This window comes from Rhineura floridana, chromosome 1 (genome assembly GCF_030035675.1).
Source record: "Rhineura floridana isolate rRhiFlo1 chromosome 1, rRhiFlo1.hap2, whole genome shotgun sequence".
Lineage (NCBI taxonomy): Eukaryota > Metazoa > Chordata > Lepidosauria > Squamata > Rhineuridae > Rhineura > Rhineura floridana.
The window spans coordinates 255,203,900-255,219,685 of record NC_084480.1 but is presented as its reverse complement, the minus strand read 5'-3'; the positions used below and the strand labels follow the sequence as shown (position 1 = coordinate 255,219,685).

At 43.8% G+C, this 15,786-nt stretch overlaps 1 protein-coding gene across 1 annotated transcript in view; it reads right to left on the bottom strand.

Moving 5' to 3' along the window:
* The window catches only part of LOC133377364 (chloride channel protein C-like), a 159,697-nt gene that overhangs the window by 59,920 nt on the left and 83,991 nt on the right, over positions 1-15,786 (bottom strand). Inside the window, exon 12 of the mRNA XM_061611327.1 lies at positions 12,930-13,096. Within this exon, the coding sequence (XP_061467311.1) occupies positions 12,930-13,096 (167 nt within the window). The remainder of the gene's footprint in view (positions 1-12,929; positions 13,097-15,786) is intronic.

Below are 15,786 nucleotides of genomic sequence, written 5' to 3'. Positions count from 1 at the left end.
CCAAGGATGGAGAAAACCATCCCATTGTTGGGTAGGTCATTTCCTGGTTCACACAGAAGATATTTTAAATGTCCCAAGAATAAAAGTGAGAGCTGAACATAGAAATCAATCAAGATATCCAAGATTTTAATGTAGCTCAGACTGGGCACCAATAAAAACACACAACCATAAAAACAGCCCAAAGAGGGCTCAGCATGCTCAGTTGTGACTGGCTGCTGACTGGCTGCTAGGCAGGGGAAACTGCAAATTTGGAATAGAAAAGAGTGGCTCGTAGGGATGGGGGAGAAATTTGATTCCATTTGCATTTAAAGGGAAATCTACCAAATTCGCACTTTCCGAAACAATGTAAGAACCAAAACATAGCCATCCTTCAAAATTTGCATTTATCCAATTTTTATGATGCAGTCCTCCAACTAACATGTACAAAAATGCATATTTAGCGGAAAGTGTGCATTGGAATGCATATATTAGTGAAAAAACATACACAAATGTATTATATTAGGAGAATGCTTGCAAAAATGTATCATTTAGCAATCAAAAATGTATTCATTAGGATAAATTTGCACTAAAATGCTGAATTTTCATGCGGATTTCTTTTAAAAATTCACAAATTGCTTTAGAAATGTAGAGAACTGAATTTAAGATTACAAAAATGAGAAACAGAGAACCAAAATTGACAGATCCTTCCATCCCTAGTGGTTGGAACCCTGTACAGAAGTACACCACGCTGCATCATTTTGTTCCACGTTCCATTAGTTTATATTAAACTGATACATGTTTAAAATCCAGAGAGTAGTATTAGAAGAGTGCCTTTCAGCTCCCTAAAATTTAAGCTATGGAGTGCCACAGGGCACTATTTTATCCCCAATGCTATTTAATATCTGTATGAAACAGCTGGGAGCAGTCATTAGGAGTTTGGGGGCAAGTTGCCATCAGTACGTTGATGACACTCAGCTCTATTTTTCTGTAACATCTGAATCGGGAGAGGCCGTGTGGGCCCTGGATCACAGTGGCGAGACGGATGATGGAAATTAAGCTGAGCTTGATATCTGGCAAGATGGAGGCACTGTGGGTGAATGGTTCCCGAACTTTCTGTGTCCAAGAAACTGGTCAGCTGCATGCCCTGGATGGGTTTGCATTCCCCCTGAAGGAACAGGTAGTTAGTCTGGAAGTGCTTCTGGATCCAGCCTTGTCATTGGAGGGCCAGTAACCTCAGTAGCTAGAAACACCTTTTACCAGTTGCAACTGATACGATAGCTACAGCTGTTCCTGGACAGGGAGAGCTTGACCACAGTCATTCAGGCAATGGTGACTTCAGGGTTGGATTACTGCAGTGCACTCTGTCTGGGGCTTTCCTTGTGATTGTTCCAGAAACAGCAGTTAGTGCAGAATGCTGCAGCATGGCTGATGACAGGAGCGACACCCTGTCAGCATATTACACCATTGCTCAGAGATCTGCACTGGCTGCCAATTTGCTACTGGGCCAAGTTCAAGGTGTTACTGTTAGTATATAATGCCCTTCATAGCTCAGGACTACTTTACTTGCAGAATTGCCTTACCTCATATATGCCCACTTGACTGCTTCAATTTGCAGAACTGATCCTGTTGCAAGGTGTCACATAATACTCATTCTTCAATTGTAAGAAATAGATCTTTTTGTGTAACAGCACCTATACTTTGGAACTCCCTGCTGATAGACATTAAGCAGGCACTTTCCCTGTACTCTTTCTGGCACCTGCTTAAAACATTTTTGTTTAGGCAAGCCTTTCTAGACATATAGAAGTTACATACCTTTTAATCTATTTTTAGTTTATTGTTGATTTTAATTAGTTTTTTAATGTTTTTAACTGTCTTATTTATAATTTTAATGTTTTATTTAATGCTTTTTGTAAACCGCTTTGATATTTTATTACAATCAAGTAGTATATACAGTTTGTTAAATAAATAAATAAGAAATAAATTATTTCATACTCAGGAATATGGCTATAACTGTGACATGTCAAACATTTTAAAGAAAAATAAATGATTATTTTAATTTAAAGATTCATACCCCATCCTTCATAAAATTCCCAGGGTAGCTAATATATAATCACATCAAGGAATTAACTGCAAAGCAGCAAATAAATCTGCTCCCTGGCATAATGATCATCCATGGGATTGTTCTTCCAGATAGTAACACTAATACTTACTTAGTATCTTAAAAGTACTTCACATCATCTCAGTAATATTCACAAGATCCCAGTAATATGGGTCAGTGTTGGAACTAACAAAGAAATGACAACTAGCAATCATACTGCTCTGCCAAAGCTGTGCACACAAGAGTTTCACATCTTACGCTTCTTTTAGCATAGTCATTTTTATTGACCTCATGAACAGGATACAAAAATAAAATGAATTCAGAAGAAAACAAATATCAACATACATTAACAAAGAAACCATGTCCAGTTTTGAGTTGGGGGGAATATAGTTTGACTGTAGGAAATGAAGGCTATAATGTAAGTTAAATAGCAAGGTAAAAGCACATGAAAGTGTATTTAGCCAAAAATGTATTTCCAAAGAGATTGAAGGACCAAGTAAGGCTAAGGGGAAAAATGGGTCATGATTAATGCATAATATAAAGAGATTCCCGTTCCGTGCCCGGTAATTCCGGGCAAAGGGGCGAGTTTGCGGCCACAGCCGAAGCCAGGCCGCCATCGGGTGGGCGTGTGTGCACGCGGCGCACCATTGTGACACGCAGGAAGGAGGTGGGGCGGCTGAAGGCCATTTAAGGCCACTCCACCAGCCTCCCGCCCTCCTTTGAATTTTGGCGGCAAGGCCTGCAGAGCAGTGAGGCCTTGCAGCGGCGGTGGCTGTGGCGAGGCGCAGGGAGCCTTCCGGCGACCTGCGGGAGGCTTTCCAGCCGGGGCGAGAGCCTTTGATGTGCCAGGAGGCCTTTGATGTGCCGGCCTTGCGGCGGCGGCTGCAACAGGGCGCGGGAAGCCTTCCGGCCGCGGCAACAGGTCCGCGGTGTGGGGGAGAGGCCAGTGAGGCCGACACCGAGCCTCAGGCCCAGACGAACTACGCTGGGGGGAGGAGCGCTAGTCGAGGACCCGACCGACAGGTAGCCGACGCCGCAGCACGACGACGACGACGAGGAAGAGGAGGTGGTAGCCGCTGCCTACCGGCCAACCATCTCCTCGCCGCGGAGCGAAGGTACCGTCGTGTTGGGCTGCCGGGGCCTTGCGGCCCGCAGCTCGCCAAGCCCGGCATGGTGTAGTACTTAGGGAGGCCTTGGGGCTTCTGTTTAGGTACGGGCCCCCGAAGCGTCCTCAACCCCCGTGGTATGTGGTGGGTGACTGTGGCTGGCCGAGGGACGGGCGCTTGACTCTCAGGGTGTGTCCTCGGGGTGTCTTAACACGGATTAGCCAGTCCCTTACATGCCGTGCTGGGTGGAGAAGTGGATTTTTCCTTCCGGCGACCCGCGGGAGGCTTTCCAGCCGGGGCGAGAGCCTTTGATGTGCCAGGAGGCCTTTGATGTGCCGGCCTTGCGGCGGCGGCTGCAGCAGGGCACGGGAAGCCTTCCGGCCGCGGCAACAGGTCCGCGGTGTGGGGGAGAGGCCAGTGAGGCCGACACCAAGCCTCAGGCCCAGACGAACTACGCTGGGGGGAGGAGCGCTAGTCGAGGACCCGACCGACAGGTAGCCGACACCGCAGCACGACGACGACGACGAGGAAGAGGAGGTGGTAGCCGCTGCCTACCGGCCAACCGTCTCCTCGCCGCGGAGCGAAGGTACCGTCGTGTTGGGCTGCCGGGGCCTTGCGGCCCGCAGCTCGCCAAGCCCGGCATGGTGTAGTACTTAGGGAGGCCTTGGGGCTTCTGTTTAGGTACGGGCCCCCGAAGCGTCCTCAACCCCCGTGGTATGTGGTGGGTGACTGTGGCTGGCCGAGGGACGGGCGCTTGACTCTCAGGGTGTGTCCTCGGGGTGTCTTAACACGGATTAGCCAGTCCCTTACATGCCGTGCTGGGTGGAGAAGTGGATTTTTCCTTCTCCACCCCGCCGTCCTTTCTTCTTTACCTTCTGTGCTTCCTGCTGAAGTGCGTGGCTCTAATCGACCTTTGTGATTATGACGATGGAGTCAAGAACTGGGAGTCAGTTTTTGGGGTCCCAAGCTGTGCCTGTGCGACATCAGACTGCTCCTTGGTGGTTCCTACTTGGGGCGCCTAGCACTGTTGTTCTTCTGGGCTCTATGTAAATTCAGTTTGCTTAAAAGGCTTGGAGATCTTAAACCTGCTTGTCAGAGTTGAGGAAAGGAGGGACCTCCTTAAATCTGGAAATGCTGTGAGTTCTTTTTCAAGGTAGCTTTTGAGGCTATGAACAGCCAAGAGACTGTCGTCAGGTTAGTTAAGCCGGTTTCTTGGTACTGCAGAAATGAAAGCGTATTTGCTTTCTCTTACAAAATTGCCCTGCACACAAAGAGGCCCAGCTTGAGTCAATGTAAATACACAAATAAATCTAACGCTTCTTAGTTGCTAGGTTCTTTTAATAAATATAGAAGATGGGTAGGCCTGTGCCTATTTTAAAAGCTTGAGTATTGCAACACTAAATATTGAGGTTGAGGATGATTCATAGGATTCTTTATACAGAGTGATTGCCCCTTTCTTAAATTAACTAATTTGATAAATTTTAGGTTATCACACTAGAGAACACACACAAATTGGTGCAAGGTGTTCTGTAAAAATACAGTGTACCTATAGATATGTACACATTGGTACTTTTTAATGGGATTTGCACAGAGTGATAAGTTTTGTTCACTCTACAGCTGATTTATTTTGGATCTTGTAAATTTGGAGTTACTGAAACTGGTATTACCAAATAGTATTGGGTATAAAGTGCCATACAAGTGTTGCTTCTTAATAAAATGTAGTTATTTAACATGACATTTATGCACAAAACGGTAGCAAGAGAAGTGAACATATATGGTTTATAAATACCACAAGGGAGAGAGGTGGTATATTAAATTGGCAAGTTTGCAATCTGATCTAGCTTGTATCAACTGATTCAGTTCTATAAAAAAGTATTCTCTATTTGGGTTGTATTACAGAATTGTAAAGACATAATAAGCTTTTGTGTAGAGAGGTACAGAACATCAGAAGCTTCCCGTTAGGTCTTCTGTGGCCTTGGGATATGTTTCCTTTTTAACCATAAAGAACATGAATCAACCATGCAAAGGGAACTCATCCCCCCTTTTCACTGTCAAGAATATATGAACCTTTCCATCAGTTAAGTCCCATAAACCTCTGTTCTAAAACCCATTTAATCTGTGATATTCTGAGTAAACACACATAGGATTCTGCTGTATGCGTGCAATCACATGCACCCTTCCAGGGGAAGAAGTAACGATACACTCGGGGATTTTCTCATAAGTAAGTATGCATAGAATTGGTCCAATTCATATTTCTCTGAGTAAATTATTTAAACATAATGGAATTAATCACGTGCAAGCTGCACATTTGCTTGCATCTTCTCTTTAGCTAGTTTACAAACTGGTCTGTAGATAAGGTGCCCACCTTTTTTTTTTTTTTTACAGGCCTCTAGTCCTGTGCTTTTAAGAGTCATTTGATCTGCAGACATTAGAAGATGACATTGCTTAACTCCATGCCATCTAATAACTGCTGAATACGAACCTGCTATTAAAGGCCAGGGCTCCTCAAAGGAGCGGGAAGCAGCCCCCAGCAGAGGCTGCTCGAGAAAAGTGTCCCTTCCCAGCTACGCTCGAGGGCTATGGACCTTGCTTGCAGACTGCCCAGTTATGGGGAGACTCATTTATGATGTGGTTTTTCTTTATTATGCGGTTTTCCAGATCCTATGGACGCACTGGTCCAGGGGACAGTTGATGAAGACATACAGTTGGGCAGGGTTATTGGCCCCTTCCCATCATCCCCTACCTCTGCTCTCTCAGTGCCCCCCCCGTATAGTGCCCAAAGTGGCAGTGGGCAAAGACTACCTGATTCACCATCCGTCATACAAGTGGGGTCAGTCAGTGATGCCTTATGGGCAAGTGTGGCAGCTAATCTGCCTGCATTGCCGGCTGTTACACACGGTGGATTTTGAGCTGCTGAGTTTTGCCCTTTAAGTCAACTATGCAGCAGAGCATTACCTAGGGGCTGCTGTATTCTTGCATGGAGCACTTCAGCCCCTTCTTGGAAGGGACAGTCAGGAGACGAGAGGGCTCAGAAGCAGTGGGGCACTACTTTCATGATTTACAGTTCACGGGTAGGGCAGACTTTGGGTGCATGTTAGCACCTGATGGCACAGTTTATAGCGTAGCTATGAACTGGGGGGGTTCCTTTGGCAGCTGGGGAAAGGGAAGATCCTGCCCCAGTGTTCACCTTCCAGGGTATGAAGACTGACTTTTGGACCCAGGGCTGCAGGCTGCCCTGGAAAAGCTTGAACTGTTGCAGATCAAGATCCTGCAGTTTTCAGGGGCTGGGGAAGGTGTTTGCTTCCTCCCCTTCAGGTGTTGGGGGCCTTCTACGGTGGGGATTATGGTGCCATAACAGGGATTTCACAGCCTTACCACAAGTTCAAAGTTTTTGGCTGCCTTGTGCGCCAACCTGCAGTGTGGCTCCCTCCTTTCCTGCGGTGCGTCAATGGTGTTTCAGTTAGAGGAAGGACCGACTCAGCTAGTCCCATACCGCATACTGGGAGATGGGGGAAGGGAGTCAGAGATGGCCATATGCCTGCTGCCCCAGCATGCTCACCAGCTATCAGAGGGCAGGAGGGGATTCCTGGGAGTTAGGGGCTGGCAGGGGCTATGCAAAGTGTGGCCTATTCCTATGAATCACGTGCTGGAATTCATCACAGACGGTAGGAGTGTAGCTTGTCTGTCAGTCGCAAGGTAGGCTGGCAGGGGGCCTTTAGGACCATTCAGATGTCTTGGGATATGTCATGTGCTGGCCAGCTGGCCCATGCACACCCCCATACCCCTTATCCTCATCCTCCATGTTCACCTGACCCGCCAGGGATTGTTGATCAGGGAGGTGCCCTGTGACCATCATGCTTCAAAGCTCAGCAGTTGCATGTAGCGGCCCTCACACTTAATTTGGAGCCTTCCAGATGGGGGGGGCGAGGGTGTTTGGGGGCCAGGTCAGACTTCCAGGCAGACCAGGGGTACAAGAGTCAGTCCACATTATTTTACCCTCCCCCTGGACTGGACACTTCCCCATGACGGCGTCATAGTGTTTTTGGCCTGAAGCTACAGGCCTGGTTGCCTGATATTCAGGGGGAGGGATCTTCCCTTATAAAGTTTCAGTCTAGTGTCGCAGTGCCCGGGAGCAGACCCATGGGGGTTTGAGGGACATGCTCCTCCGGAATGGGGGTTGCCTACCCGGCAGTGGAATTGCCTACCTGGAACGGTCTATTTGGTTTTGGTATATGCAGGTGCACGCCGTCAGGAGGTGGAAGTAGGGGGCGCATGGAATACATTCACCCCGGGGGCGAGTCTGAAGGTCCGGGACCCAACTATTCACGATTGTTTCTGTTTTGGCAGGTTGCTGGACGGGGATGGAGCAGATGCGCAGCCTACTCTGCAGCCATGGCATGATCTCATAGGCTGGCCTTGGGGCCGCAAACGCACATTGGTTCACAGCTGGGCCTCTGATGGTGGGCCACGATTTGGTGGCTGGGCCGACAGAGTATGCGCTGGAATGGTCTCCTATCCATGTCGTTCCAGCAGGGTTCAGGGCGGAAGGTTCTGCAGGTGGTGGTCATTCCCCTGGGTGGGAATTACCTTGGTTACTGAAGGGCAAGACATGTGAGGACATGCAGTGAGGCCTCGGTAGCCTCGGGTCATCTGCTGTGGTCAGACAGAAAGGGCAAGGCCCTTAGTGGCAGGCATGTGAGGACATGCAGTTGAGGCCTCGGTAGCCTCGGGTCGTCTGCTGTGGTCAGACATGGAGGGCAAGGCCCTCAGTGGCAGGCATGTGAGGACATGCAGTTGAGGCCTCGGTAGCCTTGGGTCGTCTGCTGTGGTCAGACATGGAAGGCAAGGCCCTCAGTGGCAGGCATGCGTGGACATGCAGTTTGTGGGGTAACGATGGCATCTTCCTGATGAACCTGCAGAGGTTATTGGGTGTGGGGTAAAGGGAGACTAAGCAGAGGCTTGTCCCCCTTTTGTGGCAAAGAAGTGCGGGAAAAGGTTTAAAGGGAAAGGGCAGCTAGGTGACACCTTTAGGCACCTTTGGGGGCGATTGGCGGTCCGGGGGCCTGCAGCTCAGGGCTATACGGCCCAGGGGGCAGAACACGGGCCGCCTTTGGGGCCAACGTGCCTCATCCGCTCGGAGTTTCACGGCTCCGGGGGGCGGTGATGTGGGTTGGACCCCCTACACATCTTCAGGGTGTGGCCTGAGCTGGGGTCTGGCACAGGGCAGCCCCGGGCTCAGGCAAGGTTTAGTCGCCCTATGGCTGCAAGCAGGCTTTGCCTGGATCATCAGAATGCTCCCGCACTTGATTTCCCCTCTGCAGGTTCATTATTCTAATTGATTCCGTTTAATAAAGTGGCCCATGATTTAACCCAATGAATGGTGTTTGTGTTTTATTTCGGCAATAGGCCGCAATCCAAACAGCAAAGAAGGCATTGGGATGATGTATGTGTGTGTGCACATGTGTAGAATCCCAATATGAGCTTTCCCCCATATTGATGAGAGAGTAAGCGTAGGCAATCGGTTAATGGTATGTCAAGCAATTCTAGAGCTTTCATGGAAAATTTGCAACCAGAAGCCTGTCACAACATCACACCATGATATGTGCAGGTAAGCACCTGTGTTGTGACAGCCATTTTAACATCTTTTCCCCTGAATCTTGTGTCTGGTCATTCAAATTGATGTTCTCATTGGCTTGGTTTGCACATCACACTAAATCATAGTTAAACTATGGTTTAATGGGAATGGAAAGCATGCTAGTGTACACTACTGAAATGGTGGATGCTTTGTTCTCCCACACTACTGCTGCTACCGTACTGCCAGGAAACAAACCATGACTTTTCATCCCAACCTGTACTCATGGTTTGTTTCATGCCAAACAAACCATAAGCAGAAGTCAAGGTTTGCTCTTGGTTTACTACTCATGGTATGTTTGGGAAAACAAGCCACAAACAAGATTGGATCATGCCTTGTTTCCCCACAGCATGGCAGCAGCAGGAGTGGAGGAGGAGTGATGAGCCCAGGAGCAACCAGCATGCTGCTTGTTCATATTAAATCACAGTTCATTTTAAGTATGGTTTAATGTGATGTGCAAGTCATGCCCCTCTCTCATTCACACACACACATACACCAACCTATTTAATGTCATGGTAACAAATTCCACATGAAAATTTTCAGAGTGACTTTTCAATACGTTCATTTCACTCTAATTAAAAAGGTATATACAAACTCCTGCTTCAGGAAATGCAAGTCAGCATTTTGCAAGAGTGAATATCAAAAGCTCAGCTATGCAATGTAATCAACTATTTAATGTAATGCCACTTTCCAACATGCTTTTGTTTAAAACAACGTTCAATTACTATAGCATAGTCTGAATTCTTGGCTCACCAAATCAGTTTTATATGGCATATCATGCAGAAACACCAAGAATTTTGACAAGGCTAATGTTAAGATAGAACAGAACAAGCACCAGATTCACTCAGCTCTTAACTCAACTTGTCCCATTAAGAAGTGGGCTGTAAGACATTCTCTCTCTGAAGTGTATAGTGGCTTATAAAAGCAGGAAGAGTTGCCAAGTTGTAGAAGTGTTCAAGTACTCTTGCCCTCATTAAAAAGCACTCCCTGGCAGCTAGCAGCTATGAACATTCCAGTTAGCAAGTTTTTATAACATGGAGGGGGCTGTCTATGGTGGTATGCAGCATAACACAAAGTTACAGAGCATCCTGTAATGATCCAGGATCCAGAACATAGCACACTGTATGTTCAGAAATAACTATTTATAAGCAAAAGTGAATATCCATGATGTACAACAACAACAACAAAAGCTTCATTCCCATTGTTCATCTGTTTATTAATGGAAAGCTTACTCCACATTTGGGGATTATGCCCAGCCTTGGCTGAAAACAGGCAACAATGAATACATTACCTCTTTCCCATCTCTAATATATCACCAGTGTACAAGAAAAGAGAGACACTTAAAGTGTCCCTTCTCCAAAAATGAGAACAGTGGGCCAAAAATATAGGTCCTCTTTACTTGACAAAAAGCTACTATGCCAGCACTCATTATAGTCCAAGTAGTTTCTTGTTATATTAGAACAAAACTAATCTTGTTTCTTGTGGTTAAAAGGAAGCGATTACGGATAGGTCTTCATTTAACCTATACATGCAGATAGCTTAGCAATGCATTTTATCAGTTGTTACAGGACACGATTCTACATTTACTATATTTTTCTGTCTTATTTATTTAGTGTACTTCCAGACATGGGCAATTTAGCAGCACTGAATCAATCTGTTCCACTTAAAGGTGGAAATGGTATAGCAACTCTAATTTCAGACTTCTAATATTCTGTAAGGAAGTGGACAGTCCCCTTTTCCCCAGCCCCAAATGTTGGAGGGGAGCAATTTTAATTAGAATCATTGTGGGGGGGAAGGGTTAAATTTCCTTGCCCTTTGTTGCACTTTTGATCATTATCCCCATTACAATTGGTGGGAGAAGAAAAAACTAATTTAAGGCAATGCTACTTGGAAAGCAAAGGTTAAAGTGAGAGTTGATTCCTAGAGAAGACAGACAGATCACAAAGACAAACGTGGATAGAGTGCAATCTAGAGCAGAGGTGAGAAAAATAATCAATTACACAGAACACCAATTCTCTACTTGTGGCTAGGGGTGTGCTAGAATTCCGCCCAATTTGGATTTGGTACTGAATTTCCCATTAATTCGGTTATTCTCTATTGTTGTGGATTGAATATTTGTGTAATCATCATCATCAGTCACTTTCCTTGCAAATTTACCCAAAGCAATTTACAACAATAAGATTAAAACTAATTACAACAAACCCATTAAAACAAAAAACACAACACAACCTAAAAACAGATCAGTACAAATAAAGACAGGTCTTGCAAGACCTGTCACATTAAAAGACACCTAAAGCCCTTCAAATTAAGGTCCAAAAGCCCAGGTAAAAAGGATTTCCCAGATTTAGACTAGGTATAGTTTTGCATGTAATGAAATTGCCCAGAAGCAGATCTTGTGCCTTCTTAGTCTATATTTGTGAGGCCTAATTCAATTACCACAACAAAGTTTTATAAGAACAGCAAATCACAGTGAGCAGGTGGTTGTGTACACCTCTGTTTTTTCCAAGTTCACTGCTTTTATGCATTGTAAAATCATTGCTGTGTAAGAAATAAATGCATTTGTTATTAGATTGCAACTGGGAAAATGGTAGTGACTAACAGAAAATGTGGAACAGGAGACAGGAAAGTCTCATGAATTGTAAGTTGCATGAAGAGAGCAGACAGTATCCTAAAATGAACATATAGCCTATCAATCAGTTACTTCAAGGAGCTTCCTTAGTTCCACTGTTTTTTCTTCCATTTGTTGAATATTCCAGTGCCACTGTCTTGTTGGACTGAAATTGGTTCACTTGGCAATGCAAACATTTTAGTATAGTTTCATATAGTTTATTCTGCACCTCAAATTCTTTTCAAAGCCTAGAATGTGTGTTTTTTCATCTCTATGCATTTTCCTTTCCACTGATAGCTTCTTTAAACACACTAATTTCAGCTTACAAATGTGCAACTTCATTCTGCAACCTCACAAAAACAGCCTTGTTCGTTTCTATTCAGAAACTTGAGCTTGTTTTTGCTCTATTTGTTTTACAGCTTCATCTAACGACAAAGAGCTTGGCTCGGTCATGCCTTTTAATTGGTCAATTAATCCAATGTGTTTTCCATCCTGTTCCTTAGTTGTTTATCATGTATTCCTCAGTGAGTAGATCAGCAAGGGCGGCATTCCCAAGCACAGTTGCAGTTTAAGGTAGGTGTCAGAGTGGCCACACAAGCCTGGCCAACGGGTACATGAAGAAACATGCCCAAGAATAATCTGTGATACATAGCGCAATTCTAGGACAGATGTGGAGGGGTTCAGGTTCACTAACATCCTAATTTCTCCATTGTTCCCTATAGCAATTTTCCATGGCTATTTTTGAAAACCTCTAAAATATCAATATTAAGAACGATAATTTTATTGATATTTCCTTTCAAAAGTATTGATTTTAATATCAATATTTTTGCAAAGGAAAAAAAGTAGCTTAGCAGACAAAAAACAAAGTTGAATCGATCCCAACTGAATGCTTTCAAAGTAGCACCAGCCAACAGATCCCATCCCTACTTGTGATACATTACAATAAGTAAGTTTATGGCCTGTTTCAAATTTAATTTTAAAGTATGGTTTAGCATTACATGCACAAGCCACACATTGGCATGGCCACAAGTAGATCCAAAGCATCCACTTCCTGTTAAAAAATAACTAGAACTAACTAGATCCAAATTCCAACACCGTTGATTAGTTTAAATTACGGTTACCAAACAAGGCAGAATCATAAACTTGAGTCTAGCTTGTTTGAACAAACATATCTCAAATGAACCAGAATTCCCTTTAATTTGGATGTAAAAGGGAACTCTGGTTAGTTTAAAATCGGACACAAAGGCTTATGATCTCATGGTCGCACCAGAGGCTCACACTAGTTTGTGCATGTAACACTAAACTGTCCAAAAAGGCCCAATATGCTACTAATGCTGCCAGAACTTGAACTAGGTCCCTTCTAGCTGTATGTTAGTCCGTAACTCAGAACGATTCACATATTATGGCAGAATAGATCTCAAATTCTTTTAAAAAACAACAAATTAAGAAAATCCAACCATTTTATACTAACTCCAATAACAGCCATAATAGGAAAATAAGACTCACCATTTTTCCCTATGGCAAACAAATGGCTCAGCATCTAAGTAGGGAATGGATTTCAGCTTCAGTAAAGAACTGTACAGAGACATGTTAAACCAGTCACCAACCATTTTGGCTAACATGACCGCCAGCATGATGAGTAGCAAGGACTGTACATCATTTGTGATCTCTACCTAAAGTAGCAAGGGAAATGAGAATATGTATTACTAGAAAATAAATGTGGTGTTGCTAATTAGAGGTTATTCACTTAAAGAAACTGCTTAGAGATTTTATTTAAAATTAAGCAGTATACAAATTTTGTTAAATAAATAAAAACAAACAAATAGGGTTACATTCAGCCAAGCCCTACTCAGAGTAGACCCACTGAAATTAATGAACCTAAGTTAATCATGTTTATTAACTTCAATGGGTCTACTCTGAGTAGGTAGTTTTTATATTATGCTATAATTGCAAACATGATTTTATTATTAACAACAACCTCCATCGCCTTTTAAATAGCATTATTTGAGAGTTGCACGTAACATAGGAAGCTGCCTTATATCAGGCTGAACAGGCTATATGTCTGTCTAGTCCAGTACTGCCTACTTTGTCAACAGCTCACCAGATTCTTAGACAGAGATCTTTTCCATCACTTTCTGCCTGGAGATGCTAGTAATAAGACCTGAATCCTTCTACATGCAAGGCAGGTGCTTTACCACTGAACTATGCCCCCCTAAAATGTTCAAATCTCCAGATACTTTAGCTTAATAATCCATACAACAACCTGATAAAGCAGGCCCACACTCCATAGCAGCCATTCCGTTACTGGTGCCCACAATGCTTTCTCAAAATTCCAAACATGCCCACAGGAACAAAAAAGTTCAGGACCACTTGTATTGTGGCCCTTGTTTCTCTTTCCACTTTTAAGAACAAAGGAATCTGCCTTATACCTAACTCAGGCCATTTGGTACAATCTAGCTCAGTAATGATGACATGGACTAGCGTTGGCTCTCCAGGATTCCAGGCAAATCTTTTCCAGAAATTGAATTTTGGGCCTTTGCATGCAAAGCATATGCACTACCACTGAGCTACAACCCTTCCCCTGTTTAAAAAAGTATCTTTTAAAATTGTTCTTTTCAATTCACTAATGAATGCACATCATACCTAGGGCAAATCCACACCATTCATTTAAAGCACATTCAACACACATTTGAGGCACATGAATCACACCACAGAATCATGGGAACTGTAGTGTGTTTAGGGTGGTGGGAACTATAATTGTGAGGGGGAAACTACACTACCCAGGATTCTTTAGGGAAGTCATGCACTTTAAATGGGAATTAGATATGCTTTAAATGTACTGTGTGGATCTACTTAATAAACTTTGCCTGCATGTAAATCATTTTAATTAATTTTTAAAAATGGAAATGAGCTACAAAGTTTACTTAGGTGACCATGGACTACGCACCATCTCTTGGCCTAATCTGCCCCTCAAGATGAAAACAACAGAGGAGAACCATGACCACCCTAAGGAAGAAGGGCACGCTTAAAATGTAGATGAAATAATCGCGTACAGCCATAGTGTGAAATCAGATACTTATGGGGACATAGTATGAAGAAATATTTATATAAGCATGACTGTCCAAGATGTTATTATTTACACAACCTGTGAAGATATTTATAGTGCAATCCTGTGTTTGGAGGCCAACAAATCACAATCCTGACTTCACTTATTGGCTACAAACCTGAAAGGGAGGGGTTAGAGCAGCCAGCTACGAGCTCATTTAACAGAAGTTGGGGGGGTGCCTTATGATTTGGTGAATATCTCATGAACCAGACCACCTAGAAACTTAATTTTTTAAAAAAATGAAAGCTGAGAGTCTGGCGATTAAAGTCACCTAGAGACCTGGAGAAGACCCCACAAATCCAGAGGCAAAAAGTGGAGACCTGGAAACCCTACACGCTAAAGACTGCTTGCCTTTACTGTATCCATACAGCCCACACTGCTAATGGATTGAGGAGAAATGCTATTAACAGACAGATTTATTATTCATAAATCACCAAGTTTCATCTTGCTTACCTCATACATAATTGCATGCTTAGCAAAATGCTTTAGATTTTATTTTTAGTTACTCATGGAATTTTTCTGCAAGTCCTATAGTACAATAGCTCCCAGGCTTCCATGTTGTTATAACCCACTGCCTCCCTTCCTATGATTATAGTTTTATTATATAGTACATATTTATGCATTTCATTAAGAGCATCAAAAGGGCATGGCACATCAAAGAGAGGAGGGCAGCTGCCCAGGAAATTCAAAAGATGCATTTTACATAAAATTACAGATAAATGCCCTGGCCCTCATTCTCAACCACATTGTGGTTAACCTGCTTCACGGTTTGGTTTTTGATTTTGAAAATGTAGTCAAAATGGAACCTCATTAGAACTGGGCCTGCTGATGCAGCAGACTTTTATTGAAGATCATTTTTATTTGAATTAATTGCTGCGGGGGAAATCTAGTTAAAAGCGAAGTCGTCTGGTGCAAAAAGCGTATTTGTACTCTATAAAGACAAAGGCAAAAAGGGCACCATTTATATTTACATTTGTAAAAAGCAAGTGACGTGTGGTATATGTGAACATTCCTTAAAATGTAACAGCTGCCTGCCTCATCTAGCTCCCTTCCCCTTTTTGAAAAAGATAGTCCATGGTAAAGCTCAGGATTGTCTCACAGACATTACAGAAGCTATTTACAACAGGGATCCCATCAGGAGAAACATACAGGTACCCATGTGAAATCTGTATGTTTTCCCCTGGTTCAATAATTCTGAGGTTTTTTACCTTTTTACTAACTCCAGAGGGCTGCATCACTATAAAAACAATAGAAACA